Source organism: Notechis scutatus, chromosome 4, assembly GCF_049901735.1.
Source record: "Notechis scutatus isolate UNSWTSFEM ecotype Mainland chromosome 4, rNotScu1.2, whole genome shotgun sequence".
Lineage (NCBI taxonomy): Eukaryota > Metazoa > Chordata > Lepidosauria > Squamata > Elapidae > Notechis > Notechis scutatus.
Window position 1 is genome coordinate 89,624,111 of NC_142012.1, and position 25,897 is coordinate 89,650,007.

Genomic DNA, 25,897 nt, shown 5'->3' on the forward strand with positions numbered 1-25,897 from the left:
CATAAGTAAAGAAAAACGTGAATAGTAGTTTCTAAATGCAGGAATTCTACCTTTCTTCTTAAAAGCAGAAATAATTTGTAGAGGAAGACATGTTAGTCTCCTGAGCTGAGTTAAAGACTTGCTGAGGCTGTTGGAAAATGCTTAGTAGTGCTTCTCTATTCTTAGAACAGGAAAACACAAGGAAGAAGAACAAAACAAATACATACAATACTTAATGAGTAGAAATCAAAGATTTTGGTAAATGAATAGGGAATTTCTTTCAATTTTTTTAGTTCAAGAAAAAAGCACTATAAGACACATGCAAAACTCTTTGCAATGTGAATAAATATTGTGAAACTTTATAATACCAAGAATTAAAACATTGTTTTGAAAAGCAGTCACAGCATCTGTGGTTTTAACACCTTAAGCACATAGTGCATTGAAATGTTTACTGCTGAATACTAAATTGTTTTCATGGCTGCTTGTCTATTACTTATCCTGAAATAAAGTTTTTATTTCATGTGTCACACCTTCTTGTTGCTAGCCTTGAGCTGTGAAGAAAAACAAAGATGCATGCAATTTAAATAATGCAGGGAAAACAGAAAGGAAAATCTAGGCTGTTTTTTAACCACCCGATTGTCAGGTGAAAGGAAAACAAAGAACTAAGTTTATGCAACAGAACAATTTCAGCGCACTATATGCAATTCCATTCATGCTCCGACTGACTGAAAGGTGTGATATCCACATATATGGATACACGCATTTCAGTCTCCATAAGACTTCTGAAGATTAGCACAACTTCTCTTTATCCTATAATTTGACTCTGCTGATTTAAGCTTAGTGAGAAGAGAGATTTGAAGTGTATGGATGTAAGCTCCAAGGGTCACAGTGTCCTCGCTATTCTGAAATTACTCACTTTTACAGTTTGCAGCAGCACTGAATAAATGACAGGCATCTTTCTGAGACCCAGACAGCTGCATGTATTAATACGACTGTTCATTATTGCCAGAAGATAAAGACTTCGCAGTCTGACTAGCCTGCTGGCTTCCAATACAAAATACTGACTCAGGAAAGAGTGAAGCCAAGCAACAAGAACTGCTTTTATTCTTGATTTTGTATGGGATCATTTATCCATGCAGATACTTATTGATCCAGTAATAAGTCTCCAGAAATTGGGGCTGGGTAAGGTTTGTGTGATCACAAAAATGCAAGATTCCTAATACTTCAGAGTACTTCAAATCAGAATGTAATAAAAATTGCTCATTTTTAAGGAAACTTCATCTATTCAATGCTTCTGAACCCAATGCTGTACCACTGGTTTTCATGCAGCTCATCATTTATTAAGATTTCATAAAACACTCTGAGGCCCCAAACAGAATGACAAAGAAGAAAGAGACTAATAATACAACTAGGACAGAAATACTGTGAGAATACAGTACAGTAGTTAGAGAAGAGTGGAGTAGAGTAGTAAAGTATGTAATGTGGAGTGTGTAATATTCATACTTGACCAGGCAGGCATTATCATTTAACCATACATTATATAGACAAACACAATCCTTTTAAAGTTATGTTCATATAGCAGTAGAAAGTCAGTTTAATGTAGAGGTTAAGGTACCGGGCTACAATAACAATAGCAATAGCATTTAGACTTATATACTGTTTTATAGTGCTTTACAGCCTTCTCTAAGCAGTTTACAAACTCAGCATATTGCCCCCAACAATCTGGGTCCTCGTTTTACTGACTTTGGAAGGATGTAAGGTTGAGTCAATCTTGAGCTGGTCAGGATCAAACTCCTGGCAGTGAGCAAAGGTGATTGAACTTGGACCAATCATTGCCTCTCAGCCTTTGGAAGAAGACAACGGCAAGACCCTTCTGAAATCTAGCCCCAAAAACCCTGAAAGGACGAACAGGTACATATAGCAGTACCTGCAATGGAATATCCAGAAGCACCAGCACCAATGGGGCCCTAAGCGAGATGGTAAAATCTGTGTCTGTTACTAACAATGACTCAGGCAAGTCCCAGTCCCACCAGATATTGAAATAATAAGACTCAACCCTCCCTTGAAACAAGTAGCCATGAAACCTTTTAATAATACAACAGAAAGGTCAACAAGAATGAATTTCACACTTTCTGAGCATGTTGGTTGTTGTATATCTTTATAGCCTCCAGGAACAAGAGATGCTGAAAAAGCAAAGAGCACCCTAAATCAATGGGGGAGGGGGAGGCTTTGACACCCCTTCCTGAATCTTGTGGAGTTCTTGCCAGGAGCTAGGAAGATATTTCATTGATAAAGTGGAAGCTTTTTGTCCCTGTTCAATGAACTGATGGAAAGGGTGGTACATTCAGAGGCAAAGTTTGAACAACAAAGAGAACAACTCTATTTCGGCATGTTCAGCATTAACCTGAAGGCTCTTTCTTAAGAAATAACTTCTTCATTAAAAGAGGATAATTCCAAAAAAAAGAACAAAAATGGGGCTACGATGAAAAACAACTTCTTTTAGGTAAGTATTTCATTGAAAAGCATTGATTATGAATGGTACTGATACTTGAAGATTAATTCATGTTTCTCCTTTATCATGAGATTATTTATGTTTCTTCTCTAGTCAATATAAATAGAGCTCATTTGCTATATTTATTTATTTATTTGATTTATATTGCCACCTATTCGCCCATGGTGACTTGAGGCGGCTTACACAATGTAAAATCATATTTAAAACAAAAAATAAAAATAAAAACAATAAGAACTAACAAAAAGAATCAAATAAATTAGTAAAGTACAATAGAACAAAATTTGGGAGAGAAAAAAAACCCCAAAACCAACTCCCACCCCCCATCCCGACGACAGCGGGTCACACTAGCCATCTGATGGGTTCCATCCCTCTCAGGGTTCCCCAGGCCTGCTGGCAAAACCAGGTCTTCAGTGCCTTTCGGAATAGTATTAATGAGGGGGCCATTCTAATCTCTGGGGGAATGATGTTCTAGAGAGATGGAGCCACCACAAAGAAGGCCCTTCTTCTTGATCCCACCAGGTGTATCTCCCTCAAGGGTGGGATCCACAGCATTCCCTGCCTCCTTGCTCTAATGGGTCGGGTAGATGTCACTGGCAAGAGATGTTTCCTCAGATAACCCGGACCCAAGCCATGAAGGGCTTTAAAGGTGATAACCAGCACCTTGAATTGCACCTGGAAGCAAATTGGCAGCCAATGCAGTTCCTGCAGGAGAGGTGATACATGTGCACACCGGGGTCTGCATAAAACCAGGCGGGCCGCTGCATTTTGCACCAACTGGAGCTTCCGGATGCTCTTCAAGGGCAGCCCCATGTAAAGCACATTGCAATAATCAAGTCGGGAAGTGACCAGGGCATGAGTGACTGTGAGTAAAGACCGCTGATCCAGGAAAGGGTCCTATATGTCCCTACTACTGTTTTTGCACCTCTCACACCTCCTGCGATAGCAAACTGCTGGCTTCTAAAAGTTTAATTTGTTAAATAAATAAATGGATTGCAATGGGGAGGAGGAATCAGGATAGAAGAAGGAAGAAAAAAGCCTCAGAAACTCTTCCAGGAAAAAAAAAAAAAGCTGAAAATAACAGTCCTGATTCTAGCATCACCATCTATCTCTCCCTAACTATTTAGAAGCCACGCTAATGATTGAAAAAAAACATTGCAGTTGTCAGCCTTATGAGATAACAGATCAACACCACAGGAAGGATACAATTACTGTTATTGAGACAAGCCATAATAATAGGATCTTGTAAGTTTGAATCTACTGTATCTTCCCCTGAAAAGAGCTGCTTCGGCTGCCTCTGAATGTTATCTCATTGTGGACTTTCAGATCCTTTTGCCGAGGCAAAGGATCCGCCGTAACTCCATCAAGATCATTTTTCTTCCTTTCCACAGCAGCTCCTATGCCAAAATGGAGGGCCCCTGCTTTCACATGATTTATACTTACCGTATTTTTCGGTATATAAGATGTACTCCCCCCCCCCCAAAAAAGTGTGTGGAAATGTCTCTGTGTCTTATACAGCGAATGTTGCCAAAGCCCTGCTCACCCACTGGCCCCCACCCTTCGCCCTCTGCCTCCCAGCAATTTGCCCCCTTGAAGCAAACAGCAAACAGCCTGGTCAGCTCCAGCAGAGTCTGATTTAGCATGAGCAGCTGACTGTCAGTTGGATCTGCCTCCTGACGGTCAGCTGTTTCAGGCTGCAGGGATCGCCATCGCCTTTTGCTGCCTCCACCCCATTTTCGGCCTCTGCATCCCTTTTCGGCCTCCACGGGCCCTGTTTTTGGCCTCCGCACCTCCCGTTTTCATGCCATTCTAATCCCCGCCACCTGGAACAGGCTGAAAATGGGGCACACAGAGGCCAAAAACAGGGCACTCGGAGGCCAAAAATGGGAGGCAGAAGGCGAAAATGGGGCACACAGAGACAATAGGCGATGGCGATCCCTGCAGCCTGAAACAGCTAATCGTTGGGAGGCAGATCCAACTGACAATCAGCTGCTTCTGCTAATCAGGCTGTGCTGAAGCTGAATCAGGCTTTTTGCTGTTTACTGCAAGGAGGCAAATTGCTGGGAGGCAGAGGCAGATTCCACCCCCCCTTGTTTTCCTCCCCAAAAGCTAGATGCATCTTATACTTTGGAGCATCTTATAGTCTGAAAAATACGGTATCTGCTGAGGGAGAGTAAAATGTGTTACAGTCCCACTAGCTACCTCATTGTAAAAAGTTAGTCTAGAGCAGGGGTCTCCAACCTTGGCAACTTTGAGACTTGTGGACTTCAACTCCCAGAACTTCCAGAAGCTGCCAATTTTGGAGACACCGGCTCTATAGGTTTTTCTTTGCTCCTATAGCCAATCATGTAGCTTAAGGATGGAGGGCAGATGAATCAAAGAGAAAAGCTGAACTTCTTAATTCTGCTCTAATCAAACAGTTACATGTTTGGAGAAATGCTATAACACATGTTAGCAAGGTATGGTCCTCCAAAGGTTATTATGGAATTCCCATCATTTCTGACGCACATGGACAAAATTTAAGGCTGTTTTCAACACTATTTGGGCTAGTAATACATTACCGGACCAACTCTTGCTCTACATTGGGCCCGGTACTTACTTATCACCATACTCTGATCATTCAACATTAAGCCAGGCATTTCTATTTGATGGACCCAGTGTTATTTGGTTGATAAACTGGGATTATTTATTTATTTATTAGAACTTGTCAAACAAAAATGAGAACAAGAATAAAAGCATAAAAATACAGTGACAGGGACGATAGTCACGTTAGTGCAGTTGTGCATGCCCCCCTTTTCTAACCATGTGTATGATGTGAAGTCAATTTGTGACTGAAACTGTAAAAATTTGTAGCTGAAATAACTGAATCAGGTAGAACATTTCAGACTTTGACAATTCTATTACAGAAATCTTATTTTTACAGTCAAGTTTAGAACGATTTACTTTGAGTTTAAAGGGGTGGTTAGCGTGTGTATTATTGCGATTGAAACAAAAATTTGTTTACAGGTAAAACATTACTATGTATGATTTTGTATGCAATACCTAGGTCTGACTGCAAGCGACACAGTTCTAAGTTATCCAAACCGAGAATTTCGAGCTTCGATTAAATTTTACTTGGATCCAAACTGGTTTCCCTCAGGGTATTTTTTCCTATAACAATCCATTTCTTGTGACAAAAATGTCAACTTATGGCAATTAGAACCTATTTGAACCGATTTACATTTATACAAAATTCTCCGAGTCCCCAGGCAAAGGCACACACAAAGATTCCTACAAATATCCTCACAAACAATTTGCTATGAATACAAATGCTAAACTAAGAACAATAGGATCAGAGGAAAGGAGACTACAAGACTCCCTTTCCGATAGCAGCATACTGGAAACTTGGAATATTTGCCTGCCTTCTTAACCTTTCTTTTTCACATTCATACTTATTGATAAAACTCAATACTTGATCACTACAGGTAGTCCTTGACTTACAACCACAATTAACCCAAAAAACGGTGTTGCTAATCTGTGTTGCAGTTAATGTCATGCCCCTGTTGGAGACTGACTCTGAGGGAGAGGAGGAACAGCCAACAGGGAGTGGAAGTGTGGCTCTGGAAGTTGTGGAGGAGGCTGGGGAAGGGCAGAGGCCGGCTGGGCAGTCAGAGGAAGACCCAGGCTCACCTCCTCTCCATCCTAGGGCATGCAGGGAGGGAGATGTGAATGGCGTGGTTTACGGGGAAGGAAAGGGCCTTGATCCTCTTCATGGGCTGCAGCTGTGAGAACTGGTTAAGAGGAGAGACATGCGTATGGGCCAGTGCTGGAAACAAAGCGTGGAAATATCTCTAGTCTGTCGTTCCTCTCTGAGTTTGGTGTCCTTCCCAGTGTGTGTTCCGATATCTGTGGATGTCTTCAAGCCCTTACCTTGCCTGGTTCCCTTAATTGCTTCAGTGTGGTTTGTGTTGTTTTTACTCTTTATAATTTATAGGCATTTTTAGTTTTAACAGAATTTCCTCCTTTGTGTAACTGCTTGTGGGGGAGTTTTTTGTCTCCAGTCAACGATATTTGGAGCTTTGAAGCAAAGTGAAGGAATAAAACGGGCTTCAACTGTTTTTGTGACTGTGTTTATTTTGTATCCCACCCTGGGTCATCACAGTTAAGTAAGTTTGGCCTCATCTTATGACCTTTTTGTCATATTTCTTAAGTGAATCTGGCTTCCTCATTGACTCTGCTTTTCAGAAGGTAGCAAAAGGTGATCACATGGCCTTGGGATCACGTGTCATAAATATAGGCCGGTTGCTAAGCATTCAAACTTTGATCATGTGACCATGGGGATGTTGCACAACTCATAAGTATGAATAGTGGTCATAAGCCTCTTTTTTCAATGCTGTTGTAATTTTGAATTTTGACAAACAGTTGTAAGCTGAGGACTACCAGCATTTCAAGTTTCTCTTTTACAGGGAGCCCATGCTGAATGCTCAGGCAGCCCTCTGATTGTGCTTTGATCTCATAAGAAGCCAGCATGAATCATGTGATGCCAATGAGGTGCTTCCCTCCGTCACCAACCAAGGATGTCACTCTAGAAGCTAGCAGTGACCAGGCTGGCTCAGTAAGATCCTGAGGGAGGAGGAGATATTGTCAAGCCCGAAATTGACACATGTGTAGCCATTTTAGTTAGGCTTAGTATATATTCTTTTTCTTACTTTCTCTTTGGCGGTCATGGGGGAAGGGTTTCGGGCTTGCCACATTCCTAAGTGGGGGAGGAGTGGAGATAGGGTGAGTTATTTAGGCTAGCTGATTCTTATTCCCCTTGGGAAAATGAGCTGACCGTGTTCAGACCCCTTTAGGTGGAGATTTATGACATCAAGCAATGTTGAATTACTTCTATTGAAGAATGTGACTTTTGGGGGTTGTTTCTAACTTCTGATATTGTGGGGTAATTCTGGGTTGTGTCAAATCTGGAATTACCACGGACTTTGCCAATTTGATGCTTTCCTAAATAAAAGAAATTGTTTTGGAAGATGGACTTTGCTCTTTTCTTTTTAAATGGATTTCATCACTTGGAAACCTGACAGATATAGGCAGAAATAAGCCCACCCACCATTTTGCTCATGCATAAAGTAACAAACAAGTGCAATAAAATTATGGATTCATGAAAAAAATTACATATATACCTAACTCTGATATCTGTTGCCGATATACAGAACCATGGATACCATGACTATGGAAAATGGGGACCACTTGTATGGAGTTTTTTAAGAGCTCAGAGTCCTTACAAATAAATAATAACCACTCCCACAAAAATGGAGGAAGAAGTTTGCTACAGGTCAAACAAACTGTCAAAGAAAAAAAGGGTGTATTGGCTGATCGTGTAAAAGATTGCCAAGAACAAAGCATTGGTACAAGTTAAAAAATTAGATCTTACTAAATGTGGAAGAAACACAAAGCGAATTATCAAAATAATGTCATAAACATACAAACAGAATGCAGGCAAGGAAAAGAATTACACAGTCAATTTCTACCAAAGATAAAGTGGATAAAAAAGGTGGATAAAGATAAAATCTGGCAATGGCCTACTAATGAAACGTTTTTTTAAAAAATAGAACACTTGATTTTGACTGAGCAGGAGCAAGCTATTTGATCTAGTTCAATCAAGGCCAGAATTGAAAAATCATGACATAGTTCCTTGTGCAGATTGTGCAAAGAAGCAGAAGAAACATTAGATTGCATACTTGGCTTGTGAAAGTAGATCACGCAAACTGATTATAAACAACAAAACACAGTATGCCAAAATTATTCACTCAAACCTCTGTAAAAATTATTACATTCCAGTTATGAAAAACTGGTGGGGAAATTCAGTTGAAACAATTGTCAAACCTGAGGTTAACATATAAATAAAGTCATAACGCATCAGATTTAACTGTGGTTGAAAAGAAGAAAGTATGGATAATTGATGCAGCAATACCAGGGGATAGTAGGACAGAAAATAAAGAGTAGGAGAAGATTACAATCTGAAAATCAAAGATGAAAGGTTATGGCATAAATGAGCTGTGGTAAGACCCTATTCGTTACTGGCATACTGGGTGCCGTACCAAATATTTTGGAGAACACTTAGAAAATCTGCACATTGACAACATTTCCACCTCTCAATCAGAAAAATCTCGACAGCTTGGATCCACATATATACTACACAAAAACCTTATGACATCCTAGGCTCTTGCCAAGACATTGATGTGGGTGAAGGCCAACACCAGCTAAAGAACTGGCAGCTGTGATTTCACATTGTTGTGTATATCATCATCATCATCATCATCATCATCATCATCATCATCATCATCATCATCATCTATAATATCAGCCTGTTCCATCAGATCCAGCAGAAACTTGGCAGGACCAAGGAGGCATAATTCTCTGCCATAGCACCTGTCTTATGCGATATTCCTCCCGCCCTTCCAAAGTGAATTTAGCTTCATTCCTACTTTCTGAAAGCTCTCAAAATCCAGCTTTGTCGTCATATCTTAGGAGGCCAATGAGATCTTGAGGGGGGTCTCCCTCTCTATTCTAATCTCATGTGCTGTATACTTTAAAACACTTTAAATTGTGATTATTTTTTGACATCCTTTATTGTTTAAATCATTGTTGTATACCCCTAGAATAGCCCCTTGCGAGATGGGCTATAATAAACAAACAAGAAAAAAAACTTCATGAAGATATACGTTATGAATATCATAAATGCTGAGACACAATCCAGTCAAGTAACATATTTTAGGATTTAGTTGGGTTGCCGAGTCAACCATTAATTTTTTTGTTTGTTTGGAAGAGCACTTTTTTTTTAGTTTAGTTTACCAATTAGACTATTGGAAACCTTGACAAGCTGTGAGTTGGATGGACCAATGGACTTGGTACAAGGCAGTTAGTATATTCTTGGAAATGTAAATTCACTTGTATGTATGACACACCCCTCCAAAGCAAAACACTTTATCATTTTGCAGTACAATCTGCACATTACTGAACTCTTCCCATCAACATTCAATTGTGCCTAAACAGTTGCAACGTCTTTCAGGAACAATCACCTAAATGAACAGCACTTTTGACATGTACAGAGTGTTTCCTCTCGAGTATCAAAAGAACACAAACAAGCACTTTCTTAAAAGTTGGGGATCAGCTGGGAGGCCAATCTGTATTGCAAGGCTAATTGCACGTATTCTGATTTATCATAGAGGATTCAACTCCTGGCATTTTGCATTTGCTTCAAAATGCTGGCATAGCTGGAAGTGCAGGGAGAGAAAAGATGCTATAACAATCTCATTGTTTAGTGTTTGACAGCCCGAATAGCTAAACATCTGTTTGAAATATTAATAACTGTCAGATGGGAACAGCTCAGGGGCTCTATATGGTTTCACACCATCTGTTTGTAGAATAAACACACTTACATATAAACCCTTTAAAACATTTTGTCTGAGTTCTGTCTTCCTGTTTGCATATGTTGGTTGATGGGACGTCGGGGAATATATCAGCGCTGAACAGGGTGGGCAGACAGATTTGAACATCTTATTGGGAAAGACATCAAAGGCCCATTCAAGTTATGCTGCAGATATCTTGGCCTTGGTTGGTTGTTTTTCTCAATGACACTGATCACAACCATATAAACAAGCCAATGCATATGAACCGGTTATCACAAGTACAGCTCTGAGGCATATAATCAAAGCCTCTGCCATTCATTTACAACTCTCTTTTCAACTCCTGCGTTTATAACAGAAGAGAGTTCATGAAGAATCTGCAAAACCTGTTGAAATCTAAGTGTAAAAGGCCTGTGAGGAGAAACATGCTCAAAGGAAAGAAAATCTTCCTTATGTAACTTCAGTGGTACAAGGAATACAAGCAATTACTAATGTTTATTGTAAAAATCAGCTTCATAATAGATTTACTAAAACCCTCAAGCTTAATGAAAGAATATTTAATTTTTCTTTGGAGGCAATACGTATATTAATTGACCCTCTCTTAAGGGGGAGCTCCATGATGCCTGTTTCCATCTTACTGATGCAGGACATTTGCTCAACTGTCCTTTCTTTGTTTTGATGCTGTTGTGTTCCAGGTCTGCTAAGCCATATATCATTGATGCAAACCCTGCCTGGTATGTATGCAGCTTGTTTAGGGTTCTGGGGGAGCCCTTGAAGACCTGCAAGGTGGTTACCAATTTGTAATTTTTGATGTGACTGAAGATGATCCAATGTCTTACAAAAGAGTAATCATGCCAGCTATATTTAACTGTGCCTAAATGCAAAGGAAATGAAGACACTGACATTTATAATTTTCCTGCTCCCACATTCCTAGTTGTAATATGGCTCATAGCCGGCCAAGTGGGGTTCTTGGCCTAGAAATGTTCTGCATTCTCAGCATCTAGGTTCAAATTGATTCTAGTATGGCAAGACAAAGAAAACATTCTACCTGTCCTGAAGGCTATCGGATTTGGGCAGATGACTACTAGATGAGAATTGTTTCTTTTCTCCTATTTCTAAAATTAAATAAAGGAACTTCTCCTACCCCAAATAAATGAAAATTGGGAGCAATAACATATAGTGTGTTCATTGTCAACTCTTCGTTATGTTCATTGTCAAATCTTCATTGTCAATTCTCCGGATTTTTTGCAACCCAGATCTGGTTACTAGCCCCTAGCATCTCTAAGAAGTGGAAGGCTTGTACAATAATATAAATTCACAACAGTCATTGCCACACCTCAATGAATAATCTTGGTAAGGAAAGGTGGCTTGCAGTCATCCTGTTGTGTTTCTCTCTCTATGTCCTTTGTTTGCCCTTAATCCCATTTCTTTCACTTTCCAAGTTTTGAATTTGCCATTCGCAACTGTCAGAGAACAAACGTTAACTTATGGATATGAACATAAGTGTCTCACATCGTCATTCTCTGATCTTTGCTTTTTCAAAATTTGGCTACCAACTTACGTCTGATTAAATCGCCTGGAAAAGAAACATAAACATAAATGTTTCTCCTCCCCGTTCTTTAAAATCTGACCTACAATAAGAGTTATCATCCTTTACTTGTCTACTTATTGATCTGACTAAACCTATTAAAGATATGTGAATCTAGATTTAAAGAAACTAATAAGTATGCATGTTCGTGCAATTTCTTTAGAATGCGTATACTTATAATAAAAATCTATTTATGTCTTTAATTACCAACCAACATATAAACCAACATATTTTCTAATCCATTTTCAGCTTTCTGAAAATTTAAACGTTTCAGCCACAGATAAATTGTTATGTATTGGTCTAAGCAGCTGGGGAAACACACGTCTCCTGCTTACCAAAACTCTCAGAATTGTAGTTCCCACTGTGGCATTCTCAAACAGGCTGACATTATAGAGGATCTGGCTGAAAACCGGTCTGTTGTCATTCTCATTGATCAGGTTAATCTTCACCCGTGCAAAACCAACGTGGTCAGGTAGGCTCTCATTTGCAAATAGCTAAAGAAAAAGAAATGCAAAATAGTTAGGATAAAAGTTTATCTCTCTTCTAGTGAGAAGCCCTTATTTCCCTTTAAATGTCTTTCACAACAGGCCAGGCATGAAATCTTGAACCAAACATCTCTGAATATGCATGACAGAGAACAGTCGCTGAAATAGCAGCGCTTTCCCCTCTGTCGCTCTGCTCTTTTTCTAGCTTTCCATATATGCTCTGACATAGTCTTGACACGTTCTCGCCAACAAATGGGTTATACTTCAATCTTGCAAACAGAGGCTAATCTGTTAGATACAAGAACATCTGGAAATCCCACCAGCACAAATCATAGAAAAAAAATATGATTATCAGTCTGTCAATCTGAAAACTATTTCTACCATACTTTCCCTTTTGGGATCTTTGGAAGGATCACTAAGGACATTTTGACAGCCCATAGAATCTGTTGGTGTGTCAGCAGAGGAATTAAATCATCAGTCTGATGCGCGCAACCGATCTAGGCCACCCCCATCTTTGATTCTGCTTGAAAGTACGTTGCAAATCCCTACAATGAGAAAGGCGGCCGCGTCTGAAACCTGAAGAGAAATATGCTAGTAAGAAAACCAAATTTAGAATTTGACAATCAATATTCTGAATTTTGGGCTGGCTCACAAGAGAGTCACAAGAGGGGTGGGATTCAAAAATCCCAGCAATCTGTTCGCTGCGCAGTTGCTGGGTGGGCGTGGCCATGGTGGGCGTGGCCTACCGGTACTTCTGGGAGGGCTGTTTTTCACTTTCCCAAAGGTCCCTAACCCTAACCTTCCCCTGGCCTCTGGGAGGGCGAAAACGCCCTCCCCTGGGCTCTGGAGGCCCACCGGAAGACAGAAACAGGCCCGTTTCCAGACTTCTGCAAGACCCGTTTCCCTCCCTCCCAGAGCCTCCACATGGACCTGCATCACATGGAGACTCTTGGGAGGGGCAGGGTGGAGTGGGTGGGGCCAGCCGGTTGGTTGAAATACTGATTTGGCAAACCAGATGAAAACTTAACATCCGGTTCACCCGAATTGGTAGAATCCTACCCCTGGATAGAGCCATCAATCAATATCTTTTACCTGTTCCAAGTAAGTATATTACCAGCAGAGAAAGTTACACAGGGAGAGGATATGATCTGCAGGAACCCGTTGAATTGTAAATGATGCTTTTGAGAGCACAAACTTCTGCTAGAATATTTTGGATTAGCAGCCTTCCTAGGGATCTTGAATATATATATTCATCAAATGTAAATGAGCAGCCTTCAAGCATTGGATGCATATATTCAAAGCTGTCCTTAATCCTAAACAAGAGTTTTAACCTACCCATCAGGGGTATAAATACAGGGCTAGCGGCATCGTAGCAACGTTTCGGCAGAATCTCATCTGCCATCATCAGGCTTCTGGTGAGATTCTGCCGAAACGTTGCTACAACTTTAAAAGCACAACTACAATGACGTGGGAAAATACCGAACAAAGCTGAATGCCATACATGTAAGTACCCGTGAAAACTTAAGAAAACAAATATATATATATATATATATATATATATATATATATATATATATATATATATATATATATATATATATATATATAATCAATTGGACCCCAAAGATTATCACACACATATTTTCATGATAAGCTTATCTTCTAATCTTTAACCCCAGTCATTTCTACTTCTGTTTTATGCGTTTTTTCCCCCAGAAAATCTGAATTTTATTAATGTTTCTTTGCTGCTGCTGTTGCTGCATAAAGACTAATAGCAACAGAGGCTGCTGGCATGGTGTTTATAGAGCGGTTCTGACTTTCTACAAATTTACAGCTCACTGAAACGCTGGGATGCAGCTCAAGCAGGCAGCTGGGAAGAGCTCCACTGCCTGAGAGATGCATTTAAATTGAAGTTTTATAGGATATAAAACTTTCATAGTGGCAAACCATAAAAAAAGGGGGAGTCCTATTTAAGCTGCTGCAGCTGGGGTCCTAAATTTTGGAAGGCACCAGGCTCATAGCAGATTTCTGTTCATTTTCTTCTCTCTTTTTTGGCTAAAGATGAATCCTACGAGACCGACAGCTATGAGTGAAGTTGCAATTAATGCTAATCGATATATGCCAATATTTTTTTTATCCCTCATTTCTGCCACGTTCAGTCGATTAACGTTGTGCCTTTCTAACCCATCGATGGCAATCTACTTTACTGCCGTCCAATAATAAGGCAATTACATGAAATGTAGAAAATCCTGGAACTCATACGGATTTTTCTTTTTCCTGTTCCCAAAGGCGCAGAGTTAATGCACACCCTTAGCTTTGCATTAGCTCTGTATTTCCACAGCTGCTTTATCTCATCATCACTGAAGAGATCCTAAAGACTGTTCATGGATCGTGGTTCAGTGACCCATAGCTACCAGTAAAACTAATTTCTTACTCAACTATTCTCAGAGAAGGTCACATATTCTCAAGCCCCACATTCCAGCAGAGGGGCCTGATATTGCTTAGAAGTGTAATATGACATCGGCATTTAATGGTCCTTGACTCCAAGCAAATATTAAATGCTGTCTCTGTTTTATTTATATGATTTATTTGGCTGCCTGCCTCTCACAGGGTGGTGTAGGAGGATCAAAGCACAAAAACCTATGACAGCTAAAGACTCCCAACCCCTTAATATAAGGGACTGCTGTGGCAAATATCCAGTTTGTCATTCTACAACAGTTATCCAAGATCAGTGTTTTAATTCTTTCTTCTCCGTTCTTTTTTGTTTCTCCCGTCACTGCAACATTTTGCTTTTTAAGCTTGTGAGCGCTTTCTAGCTTCTCTTGGAAATGTTTGACTGGAGGGCAGGATAAAAATGGTTTCAGATAAATAAATCATAATAAGTAATTGTTATGAAAACAAGCCTTTGAAGGATATTATATCTGAGGCAATGTATGTCCAACAAACATGAGAACAAACTGGAACACTTGTGTCCAACAAACATCAAGTCTAGGAATATTTTTATTGGATGACCAGCAGTCCTTGGTTAACAACGGCAGTTGTGACTGGAATTGCCATCGCTAAGTGATGCAGTCATAAAATCTGACATCTCATATGACTGTATACTTAGCTCTTTGTTTTCACTTAAAAGTTAACGGGTCATTCCCACCTCTCCTCCCCCAGTAGTTTGTAAATTTTTGCACTCGGCATTTGGTTTTAAGATTCAAGTCTAAAAGTTGGTCATTAGTCTGCGTTGTGTCAGAGCAATTCCATTCTCTTTTATTGCTAAGCTAATTAGATTACAGGCCCCCTCATCGAAACAAAGTCTTTAAAAGTTTATAGGTACTGTAGACTCTCAGAACTCCCGGGGGGATGCTACCAGTTTGTGTGAACCAGATGTTAATTTTACATCTGGTTTGCTGAATCGGTAGTTGCAACGACTGGCTGGCTCTGCCCACCCCTCCCCTCCCAGGAATCTCCACGCAGCCCGTTTTGGATCCCAGGTAAGTTCAGGCCCCACACAGAGGCTCGGGGAGGGTGAAAAATGGGCCTCCTAGAGGCTCCAGAAAGTCAGAAACGGGCCTGTTTCCGGCCTCCAGAGAGCCTCCGGAGCTCAGGGAGGGGGGAAAATGGGGCTCCCAGAAGTTCTGGAAGGCCGGAAATGGGCACGTTTCTGGCTTCCGGAGAGCCTCTGGAGCCTGGGGAGGCCATTTTTACCCTCTCAGAGGCTTGAGGAAAGCCTCCGGAGCCTGGGGAGGCCATTTTTACCCTCTCAGAGGCTTGAGGAAAGCCTCCGGAGCCTGGGGAGGCCATTTTTACCCTCTCAGAGGCTTGAGGAAAGCCTCCGGAGCCTGGCGAGGCCATTTTTACCCTCTCAGAGGCTTGAGGAAAGCCGCCGGAGCCTGGCGAAGCCATTTTTACCCTCTCAGAGGCTTGAGGAAAGCCTCCGGAGCCTGGGGAGGGTGAAAACACCCCCCGCCATGGTGCAGGAGGCCGACTGGGCCACGCCCACCATGTCCACGCCCACCCAACAACCGGGCAGAGAACTGGTTGCTAAATTTTTTGAAGCCCACCCCTGCACTGTGCAACTGTGATTTGTTAAAATAACACAGCTAACCTTCATGTTTACATTGCTAGAGTTAACCTGCTACATGAAAACAAGAATCTAGAAAAAAAATTATCTGAAGTTCAGTGTAATTAAGATTTATACTTTTAAAAGAAGGGCTCATACAAGCCATTCTGGAAATGAATATAAAACCTAGAAGGTATTCCAACACAGTTTGATACGTATTTTGGGATTTATTCAGCAAAAGGGCTAATATAGAAACAAACTTTGTGCAGCTGTGCTCCATTAAGCATCTGCCTATTCTGGCATATGAACTAATTCCACTGCTGCTTGGCCTATGGCATGGGGACTATAAAAATGTATGAAAATACACCAAATGCATTTCAACAATTTCATACAAATATGTACACCTGGATGTTGGATGCATCATCCCCACCCACCAATTTGTCTCTTTAATGGTGCAGAATAGAGAAGGGATCACCTCCTGTCATACTTTCCTCTCAATTCTGCTACTTCTGTGTTAAAGCTGGGAATAACCAAAGCCTTTGGGGCTCTGCATGTAAATTATCTGCAGGACTGTTTTCAGAGGCTCTTGAAATTGTTGCCCTTTTTAACCTGAGATACACAGATAATATTAATTCTTGCCTGTTGTTCAAGTCTCGCCCAGTTTTTGTCCACTTTTAATCCCCTTTTTTTTGCTAGTTTCTTTAACATTTGCTGATGTTTATTAAGTAAAGATCAAGCTATACTTCCCCCCCCCCCCCAGCTGAACTGAATGGTTGCGTGTGCCTGCTTTGATCTGGATAGGGAGAGTAACCCTGGGTGTATGCTGGGTGCCAACTAAATTGGAAATTGCCCATCTTAATTTTCCAACATTGGAAAAGAATAAAACAAGTTGGTTACTTCTAAAGTAACCTGATGTAACCTAAAGCTGATGTTTGGGCTGGAGAATGAGAGAATCTTTAAAGAAACAATTTAGAATGTTTTTAAAGCAAAGAAGGCAGAAATATCACCAATGTTCACAGCAGTTTTTTATGGATAGGCAATTCTATGTACATATTATTTAAAGAAATGTCTCGATTATTACATTATAATAACTGAGTCTCTACTATATTCTTGAAAGCAGCATTCACCTGCAATATAGGGAAATGACTAGTGTGTTTTACAGGTTTGTGGGAAAATGGACTGAGAACATGAACCTGGGAGATTCTGAACTCTTAATGATGGGCAAGGGTCTTCAAACTTGGCAAGTTTAAGACTTGCGGACTTCAACTCCCAGAATTCCTGAGCTAACATGACTGGAGAAGGAATTCTGGGAGTTGAAGTCTGCAAGTCTTAAAACTGTCAAGTTTGAAGACCCCTGCCAATGGTGACCATACAGGTAGTCCTCAACTTTTGACCACAATTAGGATCAGAATTTCTGTTGTTAAGCAAGGCAGTGATTTAAGTGAATTGTGGCTGATTTTATGACCCTTCTGCCCTAGTTGTTAAGTGAGTCACTGCAGTTGAGAAGTGAACCACATCATCATTAAACAAATCTGGCTTCTAGCTTTGCTTGGTGGAACCTGGCTGGGAAAGTTGCAAATGATGATCACGTGATCCTGCAATCATTGTAAATCCATGCTGGTTGCCAAGCACCCAAATGATGATCACATGATCAACCAGATACTATGATGGTTATAAGCATGAAGACTGATCGTATGTGTCATTGTAACTTTGAACAGTCACTAAACAAATCAGAGGTGGTATTCAGCAGGTTCTGACCAGTCCTGGAGAACTGGTAGAGAAAATTTTGAGTAGTTCGGAGAACTGGCAAATATCACCTCTGACTGGCCCCGCCCCCATCTATTCTCTGCCTCCCGAACCAGCTGATCGGCTGGTTCTTCTTTGGTTGCCCTGCACAGGAGAACGGAGCTGGAAAGCAGGTTAGTGGGTGGGGAAGGAATGGGGATTTTGCAGTATCCTTCCCCTGCCATGCCCACCAAGACATGCCAACCAAGCCACGCCATGCCCACCAAGCCACGCCCACAGAACCGGTAGCAAAAAAATTTGAATCCCACCACTGAAACAAATGGTTGTAAGTCAAGGACTATCTATTCTGGTAACAGGGGCTGTCATGCCCCTGTTAGAATCTGATTCCGAGGGAGAGGAGGAACAGCTGACAGGGAGTGGAGGTGTGGCTCCGGAGGCTGTGGAGGAGGCTGGGGAAGGGCACAGGCTGGCTGGGCATTCAGAGGAAGATCCAGGCCCATCCCCTCTTCATCCTAGGGCATGCAGGGAGGAGCGGATAAGGGAGAAATATGAATGGCGTGGTCTACAGGGGAGGAAAGGGCCTTGATCCTCTTCATGGGCTGCAGCTGTGAGGACTGTTTAAAAGGACAAAGTGCGCATGGGCCAGTCCTGGAAGCAAAGCGTGAAAATATTTCTAGTTTGTCAGTTCTTATCTGAGTTCTGGTGTCCTTCCCAGTGTGTGTATTTTGATATCTGTAGACGTTCTCACGCCCTTATCCTGCCTTGCCCTTGCCTCATCAATTGCTTCAGTGTGGTTTGTGTTGTTTTTTCCTATTTATAATTTATATGTATTTTGAATTTGAACGGAAGTTCTTCCTTTTCGCAACTGTTTGTGGGGGAGTTTTTCTCCAGTCAATCATAATTGGACCTTTGAAGCCGTTGAAGGAATTAAAGGGACTTCACCTGTTTTTGTGATTTTGTTGCTTTTGTATCCCACCCTGGGTCATCACAGTGGCTATGAATATCTAATCACCTTAATCAACCCTGCTATCTTTGCATTATCTATTATAATGAAGAATCATATATTATTTTGTTGCAAAATCTACTCCAAACAAATTAACCATTGCATGTGTACATCCATAGATATCAACATCCCATATCACCCATCCAGTCCCTCGGCTTTCTACCACCTCCCCATGCAATGTCTGAAGAAAGCTTACAGAAAATACATAGCGAGGGATTGTCTCAAAATCCAGGGGGACCGCCACTCTAATCCGAATGTCTGCTTTGCCTTGGATTGAAGTCGGAGAGATGATAAAATGGTTGGAGTTGTTTCCCACCAGGTAAACCTCAAAAACACTGTTGAGTCCCTGAAGAAGAAGAAAAAAAAAACGATAAATATGTTAAAACCAATGAATTTAGATGTATAGTTGGCATGACTGAGTCATTCTAAACACCTTGAAGGAGTTGTTGAATACAATAGAAAAAAAAAAAAGTAGAAAACAAAATAAAGGGGGAATAAGAGTTTGGAAAGAGACTAAATATTCAAGAAGAATGCATGTGTGGGTATGTTGTATGTTTGGGTAAACTGCAAACTTGGAACACAGTCAGATCAGTTTCTCATGGCCAATTCTCTAACGCTGACAATCAACTGTAGTAGCCAATGTTTCAGTACGATCCATCTTCCTGAACCGTACAGTGAAAAATCAATGTAGAAGTGCAAATAATACTACTGAAGAAAATGGTTAAATATTTATTGTTGAAATTATACAGTATGGGTATGGAAATGGCCTGATAAAGAAGCACATCTTAGTAATATCTTTCAATTTTATAGTCAGTTTAGAATGCATTTATTCTGCTGTTGACCTAAAACATCATTTCTCAATTTTGGCAACTTTAAGGCATGTGGACGTCAACTCTCAGAATTCCTCAGGTAGACACATTTAGACCCTGCTCTAAAGTTATATCATTTCCTACCAAAATATTGCTCTGTTGTTAGAAAAGTAATTATGGTATTCCATTGTAACATTACTAATAAATATTTACCGATATTTATTGACTCCCATTTCCCAAACAAATTTCTGGTATTGATTTAGTAGATGCTCTGCTTGGTATGGTGGTCTAGAGGTGGAGCTCTTCCCTCACAATCAGGAGGCTGTGAGTTCGATCCTAAGTAGAGGCAGGTATTTCTTTCTCTGGTTATGATGAGAATGTATCTGCTGGATATAACTCCACATTAACGACAGGAAGGGCATCTGGCCAGTAAACACTCAGCTCCATTCAGCTGCCCAGTGGAATGCAGTGTGGAATGCTTCAGGCCTTGCCCCTTTTACTGATCCTCTTGAATATCTATGTGAAAATGCTGGGAGAAGTCATGTGCCAGCAGCACAGGGTATGGTTTCATCAGTATGCAGATGATACCCTGCTGTACATCTCTGCCCATTGGCTGAGCAGATGGGGCCATTCAAGTGCTAGCGTGGTCCCTGGAAACTGCGGGTCCAGATGGAGAGGAAGCATCTCTGACTCTGCCCTAGCAAGATGGAATAGCTTTGGAATCAAAGGTGTCATCTTTGATTCCTTAGGTGGTAGGACTTCTCGGAAAAAATGGACGGATAATTGGGGTTCTCCTGGTCTCATGGCGGTTGCTCAAGGAGCAAGGAGCAACTACTGCTGTGAAGGGGAGGAAGTCTTGCAGACGACCACTCATGCCCTAGTGCAGGGGTGTCAAACTCGATCTCATGAGGGCCCCATCAGGGTTGTGTTTGATCTCGGGGTGGGGGGGGCAGAGGTGTGGCCAGGGTGTGCTTGGCCAGCTCGACATCACTTGTCAAGGCTCCGTTTTCAACTGCGATGGCATTCTGCAGTCCTTCTGCCAATGAAAACAGAGCACACAGCCTCTCCGGGCCTCCTTTGCTATATCTATTTTGATCTGATTTTTTTGACTTTCTGGGTCAAACAAATTCAACTGACAAATCCAAATAAGGAATCTGGAAATTTGCTAGTCTTGGTTTTTCCTTAATAAAAGTGCCATTTTCAAACACTATTTGGAAATTGCTGTTGATACAAAATCAACAAAAGTAGTTGTTGATCTCTAATCCTAGTTTTAGGGGCCTAGGACACCCTTTTTGTATGAAGTACACTAACTATGTGTCTATTTTAGGGGCACAAAATGCTGCAACTTTCAAGGCTCAGACTGAAAACTACAATAACTGAAACCCTCCACCTCCCTATTTATTTATATAAAATATTAATCTGTTTATCTACTTAAGTAATGTAGCGAAATCTTCTATCATTCACTGCTCTATAGTGAGATGCCAAGAAAGATTCCCAAGGGCTGTGAAGCATTTTCCCCATGAGAGCCACATGTGGATTGTGCACCATTAAGAATTTTTCTCCTAATGCCAAGCATTATCAATAATAGATAATCAGCATTTGAAACCCAAAGTTAATATTTACCACCCTTTATATGAAACCATCCATCAGAATAAACTGAGGCAAGGAAAAAGGCAAGAATTCATTTTTCTTGACATGTTGGCATCTTAGTGTTTATTATATTTACCCAAAAGGCCTACTGATTCCAAGATAGACTTTTTTCATTGAATATTATTTTGGCAATGATTAAATAGTGGAATCTACAATGGTTCCAGATAATTCATTATCTGATAAGTGGACTAAGAGTTGGATCCTGACAATCATCTGTGGTTGCTGAATTTATGCAACAATTATAATTAGATTCCAGGAACAGCCCTTGAAGAGACCTGGAACTATGCAATTGTTCAGCTACAGAACCCCAATTCTTAGTTGCTTTAAGTATATGGCCTATTCAAGTCATGAGATGGTCTCACTTAAGGGAAATGACCTTTTGGATCTGAATTTGGATCTGAAGATGTGAAGCAAATTGATGCTTTCATTTTCTTTTCTTTTTTTAAATAAAGTTTTATTGAATTTTAACAAAACAAATAAAACATCTTATTTGAGTACAGCATCGTTACGGGTTATCACATTTCCATACAGACACAATTTCATATGCATATTCATCTTATGTATTCAACTTCATATCTTATTACTCTTTTTCCAACTTCTCACTATTTCTCCCTTTAATTCTCTAAATTTTCTTTTATGGTTATCTCATTTTCTCCTTATTCAATTGTATTTCTTTTACCTAAATTTCTATATCTTTTTATTCATTATATTTATACTTTCGTCTGTCTTGTTTACAATTTCATATGTTCTCTTCCAACATTCCAGGAAGCAAAATTCCCCCTATGATTGCCAATCGAAGTGCAACAGCTTTAAATCTTATTGTTATTATCATATGAAATCTTATTCAACATTGAATTTGTGCATTCTAAAATTATAACATTCAAATTTCTAATATCTATTTTATATCATGTAGATCTCATCATTCAGACCCTGCTTAGTACTTCCCCTTGAAAATGTAAAAAAAAAATCTAAAATCATAGCAAAAATAACATATATATGTTACTAGCAGCACTAGCAGTTAAAAGGAAGAAGCAGCTGCAAGCTCACATTACTCTGAGAAGCACAGAGCAGAAGACACAAGCCTGAAGATGATGAATGAGACTTCATTGAAACGTTGCCTAGATACTTCCAATCTTACGCAGGAGAAAACCCGAATAACCAAAGACAGATATATATATAAGATTTTGATAGATTACATGTATGGTATTCAGCTTTGATAGGTATTTTATAGATTATAGATGTAGATTTAGATATAGATTGTAGATAAGTTTCAGCAGAATCTCATCTGCCATCATCAGGCTTCTGTATTGTGTTCATCTGTTTGTCTGTATGTTCTGATGATGGCAGATGAGATTCTGCTGAACGTTCATTTTAAAAGCACAACTATAATGTTGCTTTTAAATACCGAACAAAGCTGAATACAGCATATATCTATGTGTATGTATGTATCTATATGTATATATGTATATATGTATATCTGTATATATGTATATATGTATATATGATATATGTATATATGTATGTTTTCTTAAGTTTAAAGCACAACTTACATAATGGCCTTCAGCTTTGTTCGGGTATTTTCCCACGCTAATACCATATGTATGTATATATATATATATATATATATATATATATATATATATATATATATATAAACATTAGTAAACAAAATAGTTATTCAAAATCAGTCCAGTACTGGTATGAACCTTATAAATCTTTCACGTTTGTTTTCAATATCTATCAATCTTTGAGAACAATTGAAATGTTTCCCTCCCTTCTTCATTATTACTTAACTGTTAATAAGCATGCCATTGGATACAGTTTTATCTTATAAATTATTTACTATTAATAAGCAAAATAATTATTCAAATTCATTCTAATAACTGGTATAAATTTCCCTATAAATCTTTCACATTTCTTTTCAATATTTTATCAATCTTTAGAAACAGTTGCAATGTTTCCCTCTCTTCTTTATTATTGCATTAATTATAAATAAACATACCATTACATAACAGTACAGTTTTATCTCATAGATGATTTACTTATTTCATTTCTAACTCATTACAGTATTCTACTGTCACAACACTATCTTTTGTACCTTTGCAGAATCCTCACTTTTAACTTAATTTAGCCATTGTCTCTGTGTTTTCTACCTGAGCAAATACCTTTAATCCTAGTATGTTTCCCCTTTTTCTTTATTTCCTGTTTTTGTCCCTCATAAGTTTTTTCCCTTTCTATCTTTCCCCCTTTTTCTCATCCCCTTTTTATATCCTTCTCTCTCTAATTTTCCCGTCTGTAGTTTTCTTTTCTGCTTCTGCTTGCTGTTATACTTTTTTTTCAGACTATTTTTCTTTTTGGCTGTTCCCTTTGATCTCAAACTTTTAACTCCTTTCCCCCTTATTACCACACTTTGCATTATTTGATCATTGAAAATGGCTTCTTCTTTGTCCCGCCCTTCTTCTTGCTCTTGAAGCTTTTCCTTTTGCTTTTCATAGTTCAGGATCTCCATTTCAAAAAATTCAAATACGAAGCCAAAGGATCTTCCTCCCCTTTCTGCATCTTCTTTCTGTTTTTTAAGACTCATCATCTTCAATTCCTCCAGGAGTGATGGCATTTTAAACACTTTTGAACAACCACCCGATTGACTTTAAGTAAAAACAGAAAAAGAAAGGAAAAAAAACCAATGCCAAAAACTTTTTTTTAAATCACCAAATGATCCCAGACTGTTCCTTCTTGTTTCTTTCCTTTACTTTTCCTTTCCGTGGGTTACTGTATCTTTTTATAAGTTTTCAGTTACAATGTATCCTCGGGAGTCTTTTCAAAGTTTCACTGTTAATCCTCTTTATTTTTCCAGGTGGCGCTCCATTTTTCCATTATTCCAAGTCCCACCCTTTTGCCTCCACTCTTCTCCTTTTTAGGGCTTTAAAATGACCAAGAAAAAAAATCTTTATTCTCCTTTTGACACTTAGATTTCAGCTTAAAGTTGCCTATTAGTGTCAAAATAGATTAATATAAATTTCTTTCCATACCATTTGTAATTGTCAATATAAAGGTAAAAACCTCCTTTTCTCTCTCCTTCGCTGCTTAAAGATCTTCTTTCAGAAGTATCCCTCTAGGTACTTTTAGATTCAGGGTACCTTGCTTAGATCTTCTCTGTTGTTTAGCCCGGTCTGTCCTGCTTTCCTCTTTGTCTTCCTCCTGCACAATCTTATCCAGTCGGGATCTTCTTTGAGGTGGCCATTTCAGACCACCGCTGCAACCGCCTTCGGGGAAGGGAGTTTAGACCAGCCAAGGAGGAGAGATGCGGCTCCCCTCCACTCGGCTAGCAATCTACCCCCTCTTCACCACCTCTACGGGGTGGCTTCAGCCCCGAATCCAAAGGATCGAGGCGCTCCAGCGGCGAACACAGATCGAAACTGCGCACGATCGTGGATTTCGGTCTGTCGCTGAAGAGACCCAAACCAGAAGTCCAATGCTTTCATTTTCAAATCCCTTTCCAGGTCTTTAGTATTTTTTTTTTTTTTTTAGTATTTATTTGATTTGTCAATCGCTTAAAAGATACAGGTATAAGAATAAATATAGTTTTGAATACATGAGATAGATACTTATAAGAAAAATAAAAAAACAATAGGACAGGGACAGTAGGCACAATTGGTGCACTACAGGCCTCTCAGGAAGGGGGTGAGGTCAATAGTAGACAGTCTAAGGTTAAAGTTTTTGGGGTTTGAGGAAGAAACCACAGAGTCAGGTAGAGTATTCCAGACATTGACCACTCTGTTGCTGAAGTCATATTTTCTGCAGTCAAGTTTGGTGTGATTAACCTTGAGTTTGTATCTATTGTGTGCTCTTGTATTGTTATGATTAAAGCTGAAGTATTCATTTGCAGGTAGGACATTGCAATGTATGATTTTATATACTATATTTACATCGGACCAGAGGCGGCGTAGTTCTAGGTTTTCTTTCTTTCTTTTAAACAAACTTTATTGATTACAAAACCAAAACATCAAACAAACACAACACACAGGAGAAAGAAAAGAAATAGAAAAAAAAGAAAATGTTTTTAAAAAAACCTAACAATTCTACTATCAACAGTCTATAGTTCCTTGTTTGTTATCAATATTGGTGATAACATTTACAAATACATCTTATTGCAAATATATAATTATGATTTACATTTAACGTTATTTACTAATATATTTTCTATTTTTGTTCTATCCAATCATACCAGGATTCCCAGCTTCTATAATATTCTGATGTTTCTTTTTCCTTAAGTGCTAAGGTTAACTTGTCAATCTTTGCACAGGCTGTTATCTTCTGTATAACCATCTCCTCTGTTGGAATATCTGCTTGTTTCCAACACTGTGCAAAGGTTATTCTGGCTGCAGTAAGAATATGCAGTATTATATATTTAATATTTTTAGGAATGTGTCTATTAAATATCCCTAATAGGAAGAATTCTGGTTTTAATTCAATTTGCTCTGCTGTTATTTCCTCTAACCATTTTTTTTATTCTATGCCAGTATCTTTGGGCTTCAGTGCAGGACCACCACATATGAAAAAATGTTCCCTGTTTCTTTTTACATTTCCAGCAATTTGGATTCATGTTAGGAGACATTTTTGCTATTCTCAAGGGTGAGAGATGCCATCTATAAAACATTTTATAGGCATTTTCTTTATATACTGCTGATCTTG

General features: G+C 39.5%; 1 protein-coding gene across 1 annotated transcript in view; it reads right to left on the reverse strand.

The window, feature by feature from the left end:
• The window catches only part of CDH23 (cadherin related 23), a 564,480-nt gene that overhangs the window by 254,656 nt on the left and 283,927 nt on the right, over positions 1-25,897 (reverse strand). The window contains exons 12-13 of the mRNA XM_087964088.1: positions 18,943-19,092; positions 11,797-11,955 (exon numbers count right to left, since the gene is read on the reverse strand). Coding sequence (XP_087820214.1) covers positions 11,797-11,955; positions 18,943-19,092 — 309 coding nt within the window. The remainder of the gene's footprint in view (positions 1-11,796; positions 11,956-18,942; positions 19,093-25,897) is intronic.